Consider the following 22,828-nt stretch of genomic DNA (forward strand, 5'->3'; position numbering starts at 1 on the left):
CATCTTTTCATGTTTATTTGCCAGTTCCAATATTCTGTCATTTTCCGATCAGGTTGTTGTCCTGTTTTGACCCTTTGCCTGAGAACCTGCAGCTTATCCAGTTCTCTGGACAGTTCCCTCATGTTCACTGTCCCTGAATTACGGACTTGACCAGGTGTCGTGAACCCTCAACTGGGCCTATTGGGCTCGCAGGGTGCTTTCAGTGTAAGTCATCAGGTATTATGCTGTTGTGGTACACTCAGCTTAATTCCTATTGTTTACACCTGGCCTACTACTCTTATTTATGCTAATTTCATGCCCTGGGAGGCATTTTAGATTTGATGCAAATCAGTCCATATCACAGTGAAGCACCTCTGTCTACGACTTCTGAAGAGGTAGGCTATCAGCTCATGTCTACCACTGGTTGTGGGGTCTTGGGCAAGTCATTTCACCCCTCAGAGCTAATCTCTTCCAGTGTCAAAGTACGACATAAAGATGCCTTCCCTGCCTACCTCACACAGTTGCTCTTTGTAAATGAAATGAAAGAATATGTAAACATGCTTTGTGAAGGTTTTTGTTTGGGTTTTTTTGTGTGTGTGTGAAACAGAAATGGCTGTTATTATTCTTGCCTACCCCTCTCCATAACGCCAACTGTTGGGAAACTGAAGAAAAATGGTCAGGACCCCTCAGATTTTCAGAATCTTGCTGAGCATTTGATGTGAATATGCACATGCACCCAGGTGTTCCTTGGTTCTTGTCTAATGTAATTGAGCATGTGCAACCAGGTATCCTGGGTTACGGACTTAAGAGTAAAGGACTAACTTCTCTGATACATGGTGCTTCTCGGGACACTCCGGCAGGCCCCTACAGTGGCTGCTCCTAGTTCTGAATAAAGCCTATTAATTTTTTACCCGTGGCTCCCAGGATCTTTTCCTATTGCCTTGCTGGTAGACCTGTGTGTGAAGGGTTTGAGACCCAGTCTGTACAACAGTCTTGAGGGGTCGGTGAGACCCAGCCCTAAATTTACACCAATGATGCCAGCATTACCTCCTTGCTACCCTCACCCTGAGTATCAATCCCAGGGGAAATGAAGGCATATACACTGAAGGTGATAGGAGTCTTCACCCAGCACCCCCAGGCCTCATATCGTGAGGGTTCGTGGCTACTGACAACACAGAGACCATGCTTTTCTGAGAACTGCCTTGTGAAAACCTAGGTAGAATCATGGGTGTGAAATACAAATGTAGTATTTGCCTACATTTACTGAAGTGCTGCGCACACTACTAAGTCAATGGCTGGGTGAGGACTGTAGGTCAGAAAGCACCCTCAGCTGAAACAAATGCATAATTATGATTTGATTTCACAAGTGTGAACATGACCTGAATTAATAGACCTGCTGATTAATCTAAATTCCTGCATTGTTGAAGCTGGAGCAGAAGTGGGGTCCATTGTGGAAGTTAGGAAAAGCATGACTGGGCAGGGAGGTCCGTCCAGGGAGCCACGGGATGGTTGTGGGAGATTCCATCCTGCTCTTGGGGTGAAACCCCTACCCTGGGCAGGACTGTGGGGTGATGAGGGCCGTGCTTGCTGCTGGATTCCAGAACTGCCGAGGACAGAGCTGCACGTACATCTCCCTATTGTCAGGCAGAGCTCTTCAGTGAGGTAGGCTCAGGAGGGCTCTGTGCCTCTGCTCAGGCTCCAGCCAGAAGCCTGAGAGACAGAGGAGGTGCCGAGCTGCAGCTGCAGCCCAGCTCTCAGGAGGCGAGCTGGACTCCCCCCACTCGGCTGCGGGCGCAGGGACCACAGGCTAAACCCCTTTGAGCCATGTCCGTCAACCTCACAGAGGGCAGCCCCACTTCCAACGGGACCACGCAGATGCTGGATTCTTCCCCAGCAGCTTGCACTGATGTGGTGGAGGGAGAGGAATGGGGCTCCTTCTACTACTCCTTTAAGGTAAGTTTCCTGCCTTCCACTCTCAACACGGGTTTTAAATAATGAGATAGGTAGAACTTAAGAGTCATTTGAAGTATTAGAGCCAGTATTGTGAATGAGCATCATTTATTTTCTTTACTAAATAGGGTAAAAAACAAACAAACAAAAAAAAAAACAACAAAAAAAAAACCTGATGAGCTAAAGCAACTAGTTTTTCATAGAATGCAGAAACCTATATTGTAGTTTCTTAAGAATACAGGTTTTTCGTGTTTTTTTTTTTTTCTGTTGCTGCTGCTGCTGAAAATGTGTGAATCATGAATAGCATTTATGAGTGGAGGATTTTTTCCTTTCCCCCTTCCCTTAGGTGAAAGCACTTTAGATTAATTCTATAGCAGTGCTTGCAATGTCTGTTTCTAGTAGGGGTCAGAGCTGCACGTTTTTGCTGGGAACACCAGAGGTGTGGGGAGCCCACATCACCAGGGGCAGGGACTGACGCGGTGAGAGACACTGCACTGAGGAGGGCAGGAAGGACCACACTTGCTGTGTTGATCCTTCTCATTAAACATTAGTGAGACATAGATTCTGTAACTGCAGCTGGTAGTGCCACTGTCTGCAACAAGTTGTCTCCTGGAACAAAGGAAAGAATCAGAGTTTGGTGAGTTTCATCTTACACATATCCAAGGGTCACACTAAGGAACAGATCCTCATTAAACTAATACTGTTCTTTATTCTGCAACAAGATGTTGTGGACAGGAACAAAACAGGCATCTAGAAGATAACAGTTTCCTGCTTCTTGTATCGGAATGCTGTGTTGCCAGGTTATTTTACAGGCTGCCTGATGGTGCCTTTAGTTGTTACAATAATTCACAAGTCTCAGACTGGTCCTTTATACCAAAAAGGAAAATACTTAACAGCAACAAAAAATCTAGTTGTTCCTTTGTTGTTTTTGTTGTTTTTAATCCTCTGGGTATTCTTGAAATGGTTTTTATGGGATGAGATAGCACTACTATAATATCAGCCTCTGTACCTGGAGGTTCGCTTCTTTGTGAACACTCAGAATACAACTTTCAGCGGGGAGCTGTCCTAGGACTCAGCCTCACACTCAGAGACCCCGTAGTTAAGCAGAGCCTGAACAAGTCACTTATGCCAGCTGCAGCGGGACCCAACTCGCTCCTAATGTATGCACACACACAGCCCAGCTGCTCAGCGACCAGACGCAGCATAGGAAGTGAAACTGGAGTTTGTTGCTACTTACTGTTAACTCAATAATGCCTTCTGTGAAACCAGCCTGCAGACCCAAAGAGTGTATCTTGTCGGGCTTTGAGCACCCAGGAAGCACACGATTTCACCTAGTAATGCTGCCTCTACAGCCTTTTGATATTTGTAGCACATGACAGCAAACAGAATGGAGAGAGACTGGCCATTGCAAAGGGGATCATACTCAGCAACGAGGCAGTTCCGAGCCTCAAGCAATAATTACTCTCGGGATGCAAGCAACAAATCCCTGCTCACACTTCGCTGGTGTCTGAGCTCTCTGTCTTAGCAGCAGCATCTTTAGGTACTGAAGAGGATCACAGCATCTCTGTCTCGTTCCTATTGATACCTTTGTGGCAAACAGTTAGCCCAGTGGACAAAGAGAAAAGCAGAAAGAGTGCAATTATGTTGGGCCAGGAGCTTACAGTCACTGACTAAAGCACAGCGATTTTTAGTTACACGGCAATCGGCAGTGGTATTTGTGAGAACCTAGCTCAGATTTCTTAGTGTAACTTTTTCCATGGTCCCCTTTGAGCATCAGCAGTTTTGATGCATTGTTGATGCAGAGACAGTTCTGACACAAACCCTTGTTTGCTGATTCCTTTTATCCCACATCTGAAGACAGCACACCACATACTTCTGAAGAAAGTTAAAAACGGTGTCCCCTTTACCATACCCCAAATGCGCCCCTTTAATACCATTGCCTTTACCAAAGGCAGTACAAATAGCATAAAAATAAAAATGGTAACAGCAGTAAAAGTCACAAAAAATAACAGCAAAGGCAGTAGCCTTACATCTCATTTGCTAAGTGACCAGAGCCTTGCTAAGTGACCTCTGAGAAGTGTCTCATTTAATGCTCATGACCAGTGGTGCATTTTTTTCCATCTGGACCTGCCTGCCATCTTCGTCCGTGCTTGTCTAAATTCAACCCATCCCTCAAGGGTCGGCTTGGGCTGCTTCCTCCACGAGGCCCCCTGGATTCCTCCCCCCTTTGAGTTTCAGTTGTGTCATGGACTGTACCTCTCTCATTGCAACTTAACGCAACTGTCTTAAACTTCCGTTTCAGTCCGTGTAGGGTGAACGCATTACCGTCGTCAAGCTCCTTGAATGTAAGGAATGCCTTACATTAGTTTCATATTCTCTCCAGCACCCAGCACCACGCTAAGCATGTTCAATAAACATTCACTGCCTAGACCAAGAGGGCTGTTCTTTTTCTGTCCATTGCCAACACTTTATAAGAATAGGCAACAGAACGTTCGCCTTCTCTGTGGCAGAGCTAGAGGGTCTTGTCAATCCCAGTTCCACCTGTCAGACCTGCCCGCTGGTTTCCAGCCGCTGTGCTCACCAAGGTCCCTCTCCACAAGCACACTCAACACATCCCTATCCCACTTCTAGGCCAGTGGGACCAAGGTACAGATCCCAGTAGGTGTGGTATGGAATTATCTGTGGTTCTGTGGGCTGGTCCACAGTAACTGGTTTAGCACTGGGGAACCCATGTCCTCCACGTGGCAGCCTTACCTCACCTTAGCTGTCTTACTTCGTGAAGATACCTGGGCTTCCAACTTGGTTCCCTACATAACACTCTAGTTTGCCTCCTCTGAACCCCAAAGCTTTCTTGGTAGGGGAAAGACATTCCTATCCGGATCTTTCTGGCGCTTTCTCCGCAGGCTTGGAGCCTTTTCTTTCCTCCCATTTCCATCCTCAAATTCTAGCTTCTGCTCTAACCTACTCTGCCATCCTACGCATGTGGGTTGCTTGGAAATCTGCAGGGAAGGCAGGATGAGCTCACCTGCCCTCCACCATGGGCTTTGTGTGACCAACCCTGTGTGGTCTTGGATCCAGCATTCTCAGCTCAGTCCCTGGTTTCCTTCACAGTTTTCCATTTCTTGTGCTTTTGAGGATGTATCCGCCTCACCTGCTGAGTTCCTAGGCCCCAGCCTTAAGGAATTACATGGGCTTCACGAGTCTACCAGAAGTTTTCAAGGAGGAAGGGACTCAGCTCATCAGAAAGCGAATGGTGCACCTGGATATAAGGCTGTCCAAGGGGAGACGCATACGAAACTCTTTACACAAAAGCCCATAGTTTTGCCAGTGAACCCGCTAGCCATGTTTCCTGAATCTCTGATTCTTAATAATGAGAAACCTAGTTCAAAGTAACCAGGAGGGAAACCTGCCTGAATTAGCAAATTACCTAAATTATAAAATAATGCAAATGAAACTCAGTGTTATTATTCTTAGGTGGGGGAAAATCATGAACAAGACATAAATACTACCTAATGACTCTATTACGGAGCCTCCTTCAGCGGGTAGCAATTAGTGTAACTATTGTTTGCATGGAAATACTGGCTTCTAAGTGCTTGCGAGTGATTGGACGCAGTTTGTTCCCTGTATTTGGACACGCTCCTTTCCATGCTGTCTCACTGTTAATTGTCTTAACACATCCTTCCTCCTTCAATAGACAAAAGCAAATTTCAGCTCAATGCTTGTCCCAATTATCTCCCACTACGCTTTAGCAAGAGCTCGGCTTAAGAAGCTTGAGTATGGTGAGCTCGATTTCACTACATCTGAGTTGACACCTCATTGCTAAGGCCTTGTTCTGCCTGCTGGTCCCAGCATTCCCATCTAGTGACCGCCATTTCAACCTGTTTCCTGAGGCCTCCTCTTTACCTGTCACACCTTTCCAGGGGGCTTGTCACCTTTCCTGTCTTGGAGCCCAGGACAAGGTCAGGGATGGCCTTTCTGGAACCCAGGAGCCCTTGGTTCCCGACCTTCTAATATCTCTCCTGCAGTCTGTAACGAGGGATCTTGCATCTACATCATGCACTTTTTATCCTCTTCTAATGAGTGTCACTGAATATGTTCAATTTTAGTTTCTACATCGACTACTTTGGCTGTTCCAAAGGCAATCGCTACAGTTTTGTTCAGTTAGGTAATTATTAAAGGTCTGGTTACTCCCTGCTTGTTTCTGCTACACAGACACCTAGCACTTGACTTTCCAGTGCCCACCCTAGGTAAACTCTTCCATGCAGTGTCTCCAGTTTCACTCCAGGCAACTGACAAAGGTTGCTGGTTGGCTGGACAAAAATGGCATATAATTTCCAAGCTACTTACTTTAGTGTGCAGAAAAGGAAATCTTCCTCAACTACATTTTTCTTTGTATTACTAATGCATCTGATGGCAGGAAACACAGTCTAAGTTTATTCAGAGTAAACTCAGGCATTGCAGCATTTTTCAGCTTAAGAAGGGTTTCTGTAGCCTCTGGCTTAGGGAAGGCATCTAACTGCAGGGACGGAGCGTCCAGAGTATATTCTTATGTGTGTGTGTGGTGGGGGTGGCTGAGGGATCCAATCTAGCGAGGAATCTGGGAGAGCTGGCATCAGGGGAAGTGAAGAGTCCTGTCCACCCCCCAGAAGTGGTCATCCTTGTTTCAGACCCTTGTTTGAGTCCCCACCTAGCCCAGGTCAGGCCCACACTGCTTTCTGGGGCAGTGTCCCTTTGTCACATTTCCTTCGTGTACACTGGTACTTGAATCTCCCTCTCTGTCTCTCAATTGCAACTAAATTCCTACACCCTTACAGGGAATGCATAGTTTGACTGCTCCCCACCCAGCTCTGGCTGCAGAAAACGCAGCGGCGCTGTCTCTGGGCCTCTCTCTCCACACAATGCCATCTTAACTGTGTAATCCCACCACACGATAGCTGGGCCAACTCGGGAGGTGGCCCTTCCCCAATTCCAACACAGTAAGTGGACCTCAGCACCTTTCCGACCCTGCGCTCCCCAAATTTTGCAGGTGCTCTCTCTTCCTCTTTCTGTTTGTGCTCACCCTTGGGGGGCAATACAGTACCGTCTCCTCGGAGTCTGTTTCCCCATCTCTCTGCTCGGATCCTGCACCACGATTGCACCTTCTCACCCTCCAGGCCTCCCTTCTCTGTCGTGAGGAAACTGACCACACTGTGCTCCTCCAAACTTATAGCAAATTCTCTGCTCTATATGCTCAAAAGACACATCCTTTTGCAACAGAAAATGCCATTCTCTTCAAGCTGTTTGTGATATTCTCTGTGATGTATTTGAAAGCCCAGTGATCACGCTTCTCTCTGCCTGCACCGATAGAGTAAAGACCGTACCCCAAGGGCCGGGGGGTACAGCTCTGGGCTGTCTGGGCTGGAGGAGGTTTGACCAAGGAAGTGGGAAGGTGCACAGCCATTAACGCCTCAAAATGTCACCCTGTCATCCTGAAAACAATTTCCTGTTGATACAGATGGTAAGAATGTTTCAAGCCATGCATTCAAGTAGACAAAAAATCTAACTTTGTTTTTCTGTAACTAAACTTAGCTTTTCTCTGGACCTCTCAGTCTACCTGATTGCAGGAAAGGTAGCTTAGTCATCCCCAGGGAAACTGAGGCTCTTGAGTGTTTTCCACCGTCTCAGGGAGGCAGTGTGGCTCGAGCACAGGCTCTAGAGCCAGACCATTGGGGTCAGATCCCAGCGCCACCACTATCTGAGTGTGTGAATTTGGGCAGTTCATGTCCACCTGTGCCTTGGTTTCTTTATCCGTTCATTTACCTTATTAATGAAGCTAATAACTGAATATTTTTCAGAGGGTTGTGAAAAGTTAAGTGACAGAATGCTTGTGACGCCTTTAAGAACACTGGGCGGCCCAGAGTAGTGTTCAGTATTCCCAGGAACGAATTGTTTTACTCTTTTCTCAAGACTCTTACTGACAGGTGAGGAGCCACCATTATTTACATGGGAGAAGCTTCTGAAGATGCTGAGAGGGGCTCTGCAGGTCAAAGCTCTTCAGGACATTTTAAATGTGCATTTGGTCCTCAGGCAGAGAGGATGAAGTGAGCTGTTTCTTTCTTTTTTTTTTTTTTTTTTTTTTTTTTTTTTTTTTTTTTTTGTCGTGTTTTCGTGACCGGCACTCAGCCAGTGAGTGCACCGGTCAGTCCTATATAGGATCCGAACCCGCGGCGGGAGCGTCGCCGCGCTGCCAGCGCAGGCAGCACTCTACCAAGTGCGCCACGGGCTCGGCCCTCTTTCTTTTTTTTTATTAGACCAAGAAAAATGTAGAATAAGATATGGATATTTAGGGAAAATCCCATTTCTTACTTTATCATCCTGATTTTGTATCTAACTTTTATCTAGGCAAGCTTAATGGCCCACGACATGAAGTGCTATTTGCAGAGAGGAAAATTATGCCTTATCCAGAGAGAGAAAGAATGGGCTTCTACTGTGGTGAAAAGACTTTCCAGGCCACAGATGGCAAAATCGCCCAAGGTCATGATGAAATTGTGAGGACTAATCAAGGGTCTTGTTTTCCCACTTAGGCAATATAGATGGCTGCCTAAAAATAATGGGTCTCTTCCTCTTGTCAGCACTTTACAGTTTACAATGGGCTTTCACATTATCACATTTAAACTTTTCATAAACTCTAGGGGGGTTAGCATAGGGCATTCCTTTATTTTTTTTTTAACCAGATATGAAAATGAAGTCTGAGAGAAGTTAAAAGGGTGAATTTCCTAAAACATGAAATGAAATGAAAAAGAAATAGGATTCTCAGCTACCTTTAGTCAAGATATGTTAGGCTCTGCAGCAGTGAAAAACTAAACCCTGAATCTACCACAGATTCATTTCTGTCTCGTATCACAGCTGCACACAGGTCAGCTTGTAGCTACACCTTCTAGAACAAGCGGCTTCCGGGGAGATGGCAAACATTCTCTTATCCACTTTGGCTTGAAATGACACAGGACTTTGACTCGATGACATTGGCAAGAATTGTTACCTGATGGGCCTGGGAAGAGCCCCGGTGTGGGGAAGTAACGCATGGCTGTAAAGCTCCTTTCGATCCTCGCCTTGGTCAGGATAAACCCAAACTCTCAGCCTGGCCGACTGGCCTTCCACAGTCAGCCCCAACCACCCTCTCTGCCCCACTCCTCACCATGTTGCGTTGAATGTCTGGTGATATTCCAAGGAAATGAGGTCCGTCCCCCTTTGCTGGAAATGCCCGTCTCACACTTTCTTCTTCTGTTGTCGCTCTAAGCTCAGTCGCCTCCTTTTCTGTGAAGCCTTCAGATTCATTCAGTACCCGGTGCCATCACTGTCCTGTGCTCCTGAAGCACTTAGAATTTCTGTGCCACATGGTTCCTCTCTTGACGTGCATGTTCACCTGCACACACACACGAGCACAAACACACAGACACACACAGACACACACACTAGAGGTCAGTCATTTAGGGACATCTGTGGATCCCGCTAGTCCTAGTAAAGTGTCTGACACGTACCAGATGATGGTCAATAATATTGTGTGGAATGAAAGAGCATATCAAAAACAACCTACATAGCAAGTTTATTCTTAAGGTCTCGATAGCTTCGTGTGGACAGATTAGGGTGGATGGAGACTTAATCCTTATTCACTAGCCATTGAGTTTGAGTTTTAAAAGCGCCATGATTTGGGGAGATTCCTGACACCACCACAAGCCATGTTGGGGGATGAATAGATGGGTCTTTATACCTGAAGCAAACAACACCCAAGGCCTGTCCACTCCCCTTCCCAGCTGCCAGGTTCTGCATCTGAGGCCTTGGGACCATCCACCTCTGAGCCCCAAAACACCAAGCAGGTATTGAGCAAGGCACAGTGTTAACATTCACACCTCCGCTCTCCATATGTGCGTTGTAATGCCTGATTATAAGTGCACAGCCACAGAGAGCTTCCGCAAGGCACACAGGGCACCACCTGTCTGTTCCAATGGGGCTTGGATCCATCCCTATCTACTAGGATGCTCAGACAGTCACATGTGGTTCCTGTGTCTGTCCTGAGGACAGTGAGGCTACAGCTGCTTTCTCGGAGTCATATCCTAAACTAGGTAATAGGGAGCCAGAGAAGATTTATTACTGTCCTAAGGGCTGGCAAACTAATACAGTAATTCAGTAAATATTATTAAAATGACTTTCAGCCTTTTAAATTCCTAATGCCTGTGAGTGAATGTAAATATTTCTTATTTTTATTCAATTTAAATTTTAAAATAAATATCATGTCTAAAAATAAGTCAAAGCATGGTAATGCAGAATTTTTAAAACCATATTATTTCCTTCTCCATTATGAAAGGTATCCTTTCACCCTACTAGGCTGAGAATTACAGATTGAGTTGAGCGAGTAATATCTTAGGCACTGGGGGTTTAGAGATGGACCAAAAAATGTACCTGTCCGTCACTCATCTCTGTCTATTGGGGGAAACGAATATATAGTCAATAATTACTTTGATATAAGTATAAGTGAAGAAGATGTCATCACTTAGATAAAGGAAGAAAAGACCAAGGTGGGAGGTAGGGGACAGAAAGAGGTGTAAACGAATGGAAAAGAAGGATTTCTGCACAGAAAATCAAGTTGGCCTGCATAGAAGGCAAGTAATCTGAAGTTTAAGGCTTAGGTGGAAGGGTTAGAGAAGTAACCAAAAAAAAATCCACAGTGAACCATCAGACTAAATATTATGGATTTTTTTTCTTATAGGCAAAAAGAAATCCTTGAAGTTTTATCAGCAAACAAACAAACAACAACTATATGTTAGCAGTTCAAACTGTGATTTTAGAGAGATTAACCAGGCTGCAGAGTGCTGGATGGATTGTAGGGAGGAGAAACTGGGCAAGGAAAGTGACTTAATATGGTCCAACATGAAGAGTGAAGTGCCCAGTCAGACAAGGGCTGTCTGAGGTTGGGGAGGAAGAAACAGTGGGACGTCGTGTTGGATCATATGCAGGGTTTGGGGTGTCGTAGAAGGTTGGCAGAGGCAAAGAAGAAAAATGAGACGTGGGTTAAAATTGACAACCTGATTCCAAAATTAATATGAAAAGGCAAAAATAATTGAATAGTCATAATCATTCTGAAAAAGAACAAAGTTGGAGAACTCACACTACTTGGTTTACAGACTTAGTATAAAGCTACAGTGCGGTATTGAGGAAAGGACAGACATCCAGATCAATGGAACAGAACAGATAGTCCAGAAATAGAGCCACGCACACATGGTCAACTAATTTTTGACAAAGGTAGAAAAGCAATTCAATGGAGAAAGGGGAAAACAGTGTTGGAATGAATGGACAGCCATACATGAAATGTGAACCCCAACCTTACACACTATAAAAATTAATCTCAAATGCATTATAAATCTACATGTAAAATCTAATATAAATCATCTAAAGGAAAATGAAAAATAAAAATCTTTGTGACCTTGGATTAGGCAGAGATATTTTATATACAACTAAAAGCACTATCCATAAAGGAAAATTTTGATGAATTGGACTTTGTTAAAATTAAGAATTTCTGTCCTCTGAAAGATTCTACTAAGAAAATAAAAAGATAACTCCCACTCTAGGAGAAAATATCAAAAAATCACATATCTAGTAAAGGACTTGTATACAGAACATACAAAAAATTTTAAAGCTCAATAAGAAAACAAACAATCCAGTTAAGAAAAATAGTAAAAGAAGGTGCACAGACGTCAAGCAAGCACATGGAAAAAGTCTCAACATCATCTGTCATGCAAAATAGGGAAATGCAAAATAAAACCACAATGACATACTACTACACATTTATTAGAACGGCTAAAATAAAAAATACTGATAATACGAGGACTGGCAAGGATTTGGAGTGACTGGAACCATCATAATCGAGATGGTAAAGACATTTCTAAAACTTTTCACCATTTTTTTATAAAGTCACATATGCATTTACTATACAAGCAGAAATCCTACTCCTAGGTATTTGCCTGTGAGAAATAAAGCCTATGTCTATACAAAAGCCTGTATGTAAATACTTATGGTGGCTTCGTTTGAAATTGCCAAAAACTGGAAAAAAATAAATCCCTCAGGTGGGAAATGGATAAACAAACTGGTACATCCATACAATGGAATATGATTTAACAATAAAAAGGAAAGAAACTTCCATATAGTCACAACATGGATGAAATTCAAATGCATTAGGTTAACTAAAAGAATCTAGACTCAAAATGCGACTTACTATAATGATGTCATTAATATGATATTCTTGAAAAGGCAAAACTCTGCAACAGAAAACAAATCAGTGGTTGTCATGAGCTGGGGCTGACTGCAGAAGGGCCCAGGGGAACCTTTTTGGATGATGGAACTATTCTATGCCTTGATTTTAGCAATGGTTACATTTGTCAAACTATGCATTAAAAGGGTGAATTTTCCTCTCTATAAATTATACTTTAGTTTGAAATTTTGTTACTTAGAGATCTAGATCATGAACTTAATTTCCAACAAAGCATGTTTCATTTAAAGTCATCAATCCCAAGTGACAGCACAGTGGGGGTACAGCTGAAACCCCAGGAGGGCCTGAAATGAGGTGTAGATTGAGAAGTCATTAGCATAAAATTACAGATGGTTGAATCCTCAAAATCAGCAAGTGTGGCTCAAAATAGGCAGAGTGACAGAGGCCCCACTTCACTTGGGCCTCTGCTCAAATGTCACCTCCTCGAGGGTCTTCTCTGACCCACCCATCAAGAATAGCATCACTCCCAACATCACTCTCTATCCCCCATCCTGGTTTGTTTTTCCTTATAACACATACATGACATTATGTGTTTATGCATGTGTTTTTTATCTCATAGTTTCCAGAAACTACGCACCATGAAGACAGGGGCTTCACCTTGTTTCATGGCTGTGTCCCCAGTACCAACAACTATGCCAGCCCAGATTAGACCCTCACAGAGTCTTGAAGAATGAATGAATCCTGTCATGGACTTAGCACCGTGCTAGGAATAAACTGGCAAAGAATTCAGGGCATAGCTCTAAGACTGTTTTCCAAGAGCCTTCTTTATTGTACTTTACAAGTAGACATCAATCATTAGTCATTCACCATGAATCTCCACTACACAATATTTAGTACTGGGGAGGAATTATGAAGATGTGCCGAACTTTGGAAAACACCAAGAAGCTTGGTGAGAGGAGGCCCTAGATGAGCCTGGAGAAGGGAGAGGGAAAGGGCACCTGTAGCCGACAGTGCTGTTGGGTTGACCCAGTAATTAGCTAGTCTCAACCCCTTTCTCACTTTCCCAGCTAAATACTAATGGTCCTGGCCTCTCGTGCGGTTAAAGGTAGCACAGTTTGGGAAACTTAAGTGGAAGTCTCTGAGATTTCCGGTAAAGATTTTTCCCCTTCTCATAAAAGGAGAAAGATGTGGCTGGCATATTCACTCCCCTCTCAGACACAGCGCAGGAGCTGCGGCAGCCACTCTGTGACAACCAGAGAAAAGCCAAGGCCACCTCGGCGAGTCGAGGGCAGCAGCGACCCACCTTCAGAGTTCTCATTATATGAGAAAAATCAAATCTTTGTTTAAGCCACTGTTGAGTGGGCCTTCTTTTATTTTCAGCTGAACACTTTTATCACTGATACAAATACTAAGTACACTAATACTAAAAGTATTAAGTCCAATGCCTTAAAAAGTGGACCAGAGATATTCAAACAGACATTTCATTCATTCCACATTTGGGGGAGGTGGAGGCTGGCTCTGCCCATGTTTCTCATCCTGTCATTATCTAGATTACAAAGGGATTGATTAGATTCTTATAAACGTTGGTGCATACTAGATTGTGTGTTTCTGAGTAACCAAGGAAGAGAAAGTCTTTCCCCCTCCCCAAAGAAAAGGGCCTTAAACTTTTCAGATGACTCTCGGCATGGCAGACAACAAAGCCATTCACCTGTGTCATTGTGTGAAAAAGCACTGAAAGCACTTTTAAAACATTAACTGAAAAAACACCCTGAAACATGAGCTCATTTTTCCATGATAGTTCAATAAGAGTATTTTTTTATTCTTCCAAAAGCCTAAGGAATCGCATCCTTTCGTGACGGTATAAAACAAGTAAGAAAAGTACCAGTTAGAGGCACTGGCTGGACCCAGCTGCCGGGGCTACACCGTGCAAGCCTCCGGCCCAGGTAGCTCTGCTGCGTGCAGGGCAAGGCCGGCTTCCTCCTGGACGGCCCAGCAGGAACGGAGCCAGGTCTCGTGCAGGAGGCAAGTCTGGGGAGACGGAAGTGGAGAGGCTGTCACAGAGGAGCTCTGCCCATGTAGCTCCTGCGAGCATCCTCTCCAAGGCCAGAGAGGGCCGGACAGGGCAGGACAGGGCAGGAGAGGAGAGGACAGGAGAGGACAGGAGAGGACAGGAGAGGGCAGGAGAGGACAGGGCAGGACAGGGCAGGACAGGAAAGGACAGGACAGGGCAGGACAGGGCCGGAGAGGGCAGGACAGGGCAGGAGAGGGCAGGAGAGGAGAGGGCAGGAGAGGGCAGGACAGGAGAGGACAGGACAGGGCAGGAGAGGACAGGAGAGGGCAGGAGAGGACAGGACAGGGCAGGAGAGGAGAGGGCAGGAGAGGACAGGAGAGGACAGGACAGGGCAGAAGAGGAGAGGGCAGGAGAGGGCAGGACAGGGCAGGACAGGACAGGGCTGCTCTGCTCCATCGCCAGCCTCCTGCGCTCACCACCTTCCCTGACTCTCCATCCACCCGGCCCATTCGCCCATTGCTAAAGGCCTATCAACCAGCAACATCCTGGGATTCCTTCCCCATTGAGTTCCATTTTCCATTTGGAAAAACTGCGACAGTTCTCCCGGAGACAGGAGTAGGTGGTTGGAGAGCAGGGAGAAGCGAGCACAGCCTTCACTCATCCCCGAGGACCCGGGGCGGTTCCCTGCGTCCCCGCAAGCCTGTCCTCTCCCGGCCTCCCCGCCTCCCTCACCCCTCCCAGGGCATTCAGCCTGGACCCTGCGTGCTCTGTTTAAAAGACAATTTTCCCCCCTCTTTTCCCCAGTCAGTCCCTCTTTCATCTCATCAAAACTTTTTTCATCGATAAACCGATCCCAATGGCTTACTCAGAATGGCTTTTATGCAAACTGGTTTCTGTGAGTAAAGCCAATTTATCCCTCGGGTGTCTCCCCACGGCCCGCCCTAACCTTCGTGGCTGTTTGCATCTTTAAAGAGGCCTCTGCTTAATGTTAGTCAACCCTCCTCTCCTGGGCTCCCGGGCATGAGGTAGGGAAGGTCATACAGGGAGCTCCTTGAAGAAGCTTCAACTCTTCCCTGGGCTGGAGCCAAGCCTGACCCCGGCCCGTCCATCAGCTGAGAGATCTCCCCACGGTGCGCAGAGTCCCACTCACGGACAGATACTGAACCACAGTGTCTGCTCAAGGAACATTTTCCACAAGCCGTAATTTAATAAAAACGAAAGGGAAAGCTGTGAGTGTTCGCACGCAGGTCTCTCTTCTCTCATCTGTTATTGTGGACTCTAACCCTCCACGACCCATAGCCATCTATGCAAACTGAAGATATTCTTTTGACTAAGAATAAATTGGATTTTCTTTCCAATGCAGTTAGCCCTTTTGAGGATTTTTGGCCTGGGCTGGGATAAAAATACAAATGGTGTTCAAGAACACAAAAACTATTCGCCCCAAATAAAACTGAGAATAATTTATTGAATGCTAGCTCTGCCAAACGCTCAGTCCTTTCCATTGATTATTTGATCTACTCCTTCATTAATCAGGTTAAACCAGGTGATGCTAAGGCAACAAATAACTGGACATTCTCCATGTGTTAAAGCCGTCATGTTCTAATGTTTATCTCCATGCTCCTGTCACATGTTCATCACAGCTTAACAAGGAGCCTCTGCTTATTGTGGGGACCCAGGCTGCCGGAAACTTCATCTCAACCAGGCTCCTGCAATCCCAGAGTCAGAGGAGAGAGGGAAGGTGTGTGTGTGCGTGTGAGAGAGAGAGAGAGAAAGGGAACATGAGTCCCTCTTATAGCTTCTGCCCAGAAATGACACATACGACTCCCACTCACACTTCACTGGCCGAGGTAAGTTCGTAGTCATGTGTGACAGCAACGGAGCAGAGAAATATAATCCACCCTCTGGGAAAGGCAGGGGGTACCAGTGCTCAGGAACAGTCTACCGCAGCTCCTGAAACTCGGAGGCAGGCATTATCATCCTTGACTTGCAGAGAAGAAAAGTGAGGCGCAGAGAAGATAAGTTCACACAATAGTTCATAGTCCAAAAATCCGAACCCAGATCAGGCTCCAAAGCACAAGCAAATGAAAGGGTGCCGTGGCCCTAAGACTTTGGGAAACAGCATATGTTATATACCACTATATTCTTAGAGGGTGCATTAACCTATTTGCTTCAGAGCAGTCTTACAGTAAAGAGATGTGTTTAATTCTTCTTACCCTGCATTTCCCAAATTTATTTGACCATAGGACATTACAATATTATACCTCTAATAATAAACCATGGAGCCAGTGACCCCTGTGACACACTTCAGAAAATGCTCTGCCACATCATATTCTCTCCCTGAGGAACATGCAGCATAACCTAACAGAACGGCCTCTTTGGACAGATGAGGCCCAGAGAGGTAAAGGGACCTCCCCAAGGTTACACAGCCAGTGAGTGGTAGAGTCGGCACAGGAAATGCACTGTCTAGATATCAAGTCAGAGTTCCTGGTCAGCTGCGGAGAGGATTGTGAGAGTGTCAGAGTGCTCTATAAACTGGAAAGCACTACTCAGATTTAAGAGAGCATTAATTCTCAGTGCTAAGGATCACTAAAATATGTGGAATATTTGAAAGGAAAAAACATGTGGTGCTTCAGGATACAAAGAATAAATTTTGTGAAGTTGTCAATTGTCCTCCAAATTAGGATATAATGTTTAAACAGTTTTAGTCAAAACTTCAATATTATTGTTTTAAATTGACAAAATAATTTGAAATCTCATTATAAAAGCAAGTGAGAAAAGCTCACCAATTTGAACATAAATGATAATGTGAAAAGGGATTTTTCCTATCAGTTATTAATAAGTATAAATGCATATGAAGCAAAACATTGTAGAATTAGCACAATAATTGACAAATAAATATTAGCAAATAGTGCACCCTGAAAATAAAATCCTAGTGCATATATGAAGAAATCTGTTTAATTCTAATTTAATTCTTAATACTACAAAGAAACTGCTAAAATTAGCAAAAAGAAATAAATGTTTTGGCAATAAAACTAGTGCATGGTTGGATGGAAGGAGGCTGGTTCTCATGTGAAGTTATAACAAAAATTTCAGTTGGATCTTAGAACTAAATTTTTACATAATAGCTAGAAAAAAGTATAATTATCTGACTGACTTCAGAGTAAGTAAGGACATCCAAGTAAAAACAAAAATTTTAAGACAAACAAAAAACTAAAAATCATTTGCAATAAAAACAAATGCATAATATTATGGCTAATAATATTATATTTAGTAATTACATGACAAGTACAGCATGTTTAAATTGCTTAATACATAAAGAGCTCTTCGGGAAAAAAATTATTGATTTTTAAAAATGAGCGAAGGAAATAAAAAGAATTTTAGATTAAAGGCAAATTTAGAGTTTCAAGATGGCGGCGGCTGCGGCGGCTGGTGCGGAGTAGCTGAGGTGGAAAAGGTGGCCACTGGGCCTCAGGCAGCCGGGAAACTTGTGGACCTTCCTCTGGCCATTTCTTAAGGGAGGACTGCTGCTGCTGGCTGGTCGTGGGGGCTCAACGCCACTTTGCCCCCGGCAGGAGAGGCTGCCTCATTTACAGGCAACAGCTTTGAAGTGTGGAGCAGGAAAAGAACTGATTCTTAGCTGCAAAAGCGAGTCTTGAAACAGGGAACACGGCGCCAGGGCTGCTGGGGATGCAGCCAGGATCCCGGAGGCTGGGGCCGCACTGAAGGCGGCCAGCTGCCCTATCCAGGATTCGAGGTTTCAGGCCGGCATTAAAGAAGACTCCTGTGAGCGCCCAAGCGGCGCAGCGACTGAACAGCCCGAGGCGGCAGCGCCGAGAACACGGAAGGCAACAAACCAGAGACAGAGCGAGCGCCCGACCTGGCACAGCACTGTGAGTGATCCCTGGCACAGCTCTGTTCGGGGGGTGGATGCCCGCGCGGCTCCCCGCCTGCACCACCAGGCCACTCACTGCCCCGGTGCTGCCTCCATTTTCCCAGGTGCAGGCAGCTCCGCCCTGCTCGGCCATCACTGAGCCCATTTGCTTGACCTGGCGCGGGGCTTTCCGGACCCTGAGGGCCGGCCTCCTCTCCCACTCCCTCCACGGTTCTCTGGCAGGGCTGGGGGTGTGGGGCGTCCCGACCAGTTTTGGGAGGGCTAGGAAGTACAGGCGGGCCGACTGTCACTCCACCACACCCTGGACTCCAGCCCCGGTAAACTTCCTGTTACTGGGAGGTAGATACCATCTCTGCGACCACCAGTTTGGAAAAAAGCCTAACGAATTTCTGGTTGGGAATAGTGTGGTAGGAGAGTTCCCAGGTCCGCTTGAACCTGCCGGAGAGCAGGCTGCAGGCGGGCACTAGACTCGGTTTATACCGGGGGGATACAAAGGTGAACAAGACCCGAGAAAGATCTACACAGTGCTACAAAGGCACCCAGAGAGACCGGTCGTCTGTGCCTAGCAGAAACCTGGTAGACTTCCTGGGCGAGGCGGTGCTGAGCAGGGTCTTGAAGGCCCAGCTGATAGACGAGGGGTGCAGAAGACACGCCCCAACCCAGCACAGTGTGCACAGAGGGGGGAGACGTGCGGCCAGGGAGGCGGAGACTCGACAGAAACCACACACCCGGTGGGGTCGCCACTGCACGATCTAACAGCCTGGGCCAGAGCACACGGAACGGGGAGAAGTCCTGTACAGAAAGTGAAAGCTCAACAGAGATCACACACCCTGTGGTACGTGATCCACCAGCCCAGCAGAGTACAAGCTGACCAGAAAGGTGGATCCCCGGAGAAGCCCAAGACCCGAGGCAACCACACACACAAGACACTAGAGGCCAACTGAGCAGTCACGGCGGGAGCCATACCAAATTGGCAACCACAGCAACATCCTAGTTAGTCATTAGTCTTAAACCGGTGGACTGTGAAACCCCCTGCCACAATGAATAAACACCAAAAAAAAGACACCAGAAATACAAAAAATCAAGAAAGTACACCACCAAAAGTTAATAAATCTCATACTCTAGATCCTATAGAACAAGAAGCCCTTGAAATAACTGACAAGGAATTTCGAGTGATAATTCTAAGGAAACTGAATGAGATACAAGAAAACTCAGCTAGACATCATGATGAAATGAGGAAAAGTATACAGGATCTGAAAGAGGAAATATACAAGGAAATCAATGTCCTGAAAAAAAATGTAGCAGAACTTGCTGAACTGAAGAAGTTATTCAGCGAAATAAAAAACACAACGGAGAGTTTAACCAGCAGGCTTGTCGAAGTTGAAGAGAGAACCTCTGAACTTGAAGATGGGCTGTTTGAAATAACACAAGCAGACAAAAAGAAAGAAAAAAGAATCAAGGACATGGAAGAAAATCTGAGAGAGATATCAGACAACCTCAAGCGCTCAAATATCCGAGTCATGGGTATTCCAGAAGGGGAGGAAAATGGAGATTCCATTGAAAACATATTCAACAAAATAGTGGCAGAAAACTTCCCAGGTATAGGAAAAATCACAGATCTTCAGATCCAGGAAGCTCAACGATCTCCAAACGTATTCAACCCAAAAAGGCCTTCTCCAAGACATGTCATAGTCAAATTGGCAAAACTCAGAGACAAAGAGAGAATCTTAAAAGCTGCAAGAGAGAAGCGTCAAATCACCTATAAGGGAGCCCCAATCAGGTTAACATCAGACTTTTCATCACAAACCTTAAAAGCTAGAAAGGAATGGGATGATATTTTCAAAATACTAAAAGACAAAGATTGCCAGCCAAGAATACTCTACCCTGCAAGGCTATCCTTCCGAAATGAGGGGCAAATAGTATATTTCTCAGACAAACAAAAACTGCGGGAGTTCACTACCACAAGACCACCCTTACAAGAAATCCTCAAGGGAGTACTGGGTTTGGTTCCTGAAAAATAACTACCACTGCCATAAAAACCTAAGAAAAATCTAAACCCGCTAGTACAATAAAAATGGCATTCATGAAGAGAAAACAAGCTAACAAAAACACTATCTACAACCTAAGGAACCAACAAACAAAGAAACCAAACAGTAAATCAGAAAGCAAGGAACAAAAGACACCTAAGACAACCAAACAACCAATAAAATGCTAAGAATAAATCAACACCTTTCAATAACAACTCTTAATGTTAAAGGCTTAAATTCCCCAATTAAAAGACACAGACTGGCTGACTGGATCAAAAAGCAGGACCCAACTATATGCTGCCTACAAGAGACCCACCTCACCCATAAAGATTCACACAGACTAAGAGTGAAAGGATGGAAAAAGATTTACCATGCAAACAGAAAAGAAAAACGAGCTGGAGTGGCTATTCTTATATCTGACAAAATAGACTTTAAACTAAAAACCATAAAAAGAGACAATGAGGGACACTACTTAATGATAAAAGGACTGATCCATCAAGAAGACATGACAATCATAAATATGTACGCACCCAATGTTGGAGCAGCCAGATTTATAAAACAAACTCTATTAGACCTAAAGAAGGAAATAGACACTAATACCATAATAGCAGGGGACCTGAACACTCCACTGTCAATATTAGACAGATCATCTAGGCAAAGAATCAGTAGAGAAACACAAGATCTAAACAAGACTCTAGACCAATTGGAATTGGCAGATATCTACAGAACATTCCACCCAACAACCTCAGAATATTCATTCTTCTCATCAGCACATGGATCATTCTCCAAGATAGATCACATATTAGGTCACAAATCAAGTCTCAATAAATTCAAAAAAATTGGAATTATCCCATGTATCTTCTCAGACCACAATGGATTAAAACTAGAAATTAATAACAAACAAAACTCTGGAAACTATACAAACACATGGAAATTAAACAGCATTCTACTTAATGACATATGGGTCCAAGAAGAAATCAAGCAGGAAATCAAAAAGTTTATTGAAACTAATGAAAACAATGATACATCATACCAAAACCTGTGGGATACTGCAAAAGCAGTATTGAGGGGAAAATTTATTGCATTAAATGCTCACTTCAGAAGAATGGAAAGATGGCAAGTGAACAACCTAACACTTCACCTTAAAGAACTAGAAAAACAAGAACAATCCAATCCTAAAGTTAGCAGACGGAAAGAAATCATTAAGATCAGAGCAGAACTGAATGAAATTGAAAACCAAAAAACAATTCAAAAGATCAACGAATCAAAAAGTTGGTTTTTTGAAAAGATAAATAAAATTGACAAACCATTAGCATGGCTAACAAAAAAAAGAAGGGAGAAGACTCAAATAACAAAAATTAGAAATGAAAAAGGCGATATTACAACTGATTCATCTGAAATACAAGGAATCATTCGAGACTACTATAAACAACTATACGCCAACAAATTTGAAAATCTGGAGGAAATGGATAAATTTCTGGACACACACAAGCTCCCAAAACTGAACCGTGAAGACGTAGAAAATTTGAACAGACCAATAACAATAAAGGAGATTGAAGCTGTTATCAGAAGGCTCCCAACAAAGAAAAGCCCAGGACCAGATGGATTCACAGCAGAATTTTACCAAACATTCAAAGAGGAATTGACACCGATTCTTTACAAACTATTCCAAAAGATTGAAACGGACGCAAATCTCCCAAACTCATTCTATGAAGCAAACATCATCCTGATACCAAAACCAGGTAAAGATATAACCAAAAAAGAAAACTACAGGCCGATATCCTTGATGAATATAGATGCAAAAATCCTCACTAAAATACTAGCAAACAGAATACAGCAACACATACAAAAAATTATTCATCACGATCAAGTGGGATTCATCCCAGGGATGCAAGGTTGGTTCAACATACGCAAATCAATAAATGTGATACACCATATTAATAAATTCAAACACAAGGACCATATGATCATCTCTATAGATGCTGAAAAAGCATTTGATAAAGTTCAGCACTCATTCATGACAAAGACCCTCTATAAGTTAGGTATAGAGGGAAAGTATCTCAACATAATTAAAGCCATATATGACAAACCCACTGCCAATATCATCCTGAATGGGGAAAAGCTGAAAGCTTTTCCTTTAAGAACAGGCACCAGACAAGGATGCCCACTCTCACCACTCCTATTCAACATAGTGTTGGAAGTACTAGCCAGAGCAATCAGAGAAGAGAAGGAAATAAAGGGCATCCAGATTGGAAAAGATGAAGTCAAACTGTCCCTGTTTGCAGATGACATGATCCTATATATCGAACAGCCTAAAACCTCTACAAAAAAACTGTTGGAATTGATAAATGATTTCAGCACAGTAGCAGGATACAAAATCAACACACAAAAATCAGTAGCATTTCTTTTCTCCAATAGTGAACATGCAGAAGGAGAAATCAAGAAAGCCTGCCCATTTACAATAGCCACCAAAAAAATAAAATACTTAGGAATTGAGTTAACCAAGGAGGTGAAAAATCTCTATAATGAGAACTACAAACCACTGCTGAGAGAAATTAGAGAGGATACAAGAAGATGGAAAGATATCCCATGCTCTTGGATTGGAAGAATCAACATAGTGAAAATGTCCATACTACCCAAAGTGATATACAAATTCAATGCAATCCCCATCAAAATTCCAAAGACATTTTTCTCAGAAATGGAAAAAACTATTCAGACATTTATATGGA

At 44.1% G+C, this 22,828-nt stretch overlaps 1 protein-coding gene across 2 annotated transcripts in view; it reads left to right on the top strand.

Moving 5' to 3' along the window:
- The first annotated feature begins 1,803 nt into the window (after positions 1-1,803).
- NPSR1 (neuropeptide S receptor 1) overlaps positions 1,804-22,828 on the top strand; it is a 204,315-nt gene continuing 183,290 nt past the window's right edge. For both annotated transcript variants that reach the window (XM_063115100.1, XM_063115101.1), the window contains exon 1: positions 1,804-1,932. In XM_063115100.1, the coding sequence (XP_062971170.1) occupies positions 1,804-1,932 (129 nt within the window). The remainder of the gene's footprint in view (positions 1,933-22,828) is intronic.

The sequence above is a fragment of the Cynocephalus volans genome, chromosome 11 (genome assembly GCF_027409185.1).
Source record: "Cynocephalus volans isolate mCynVol1 chromosome 11, mCynVol1.pri, whole genome shotgun sequence".
NCBI classification, from domain to species: Eukaryota; Metazoa; Chordata; class Mammalia; order Dermoptera; family Cynocephalidae; genus Cynocephalus; species Cynocephalus volans.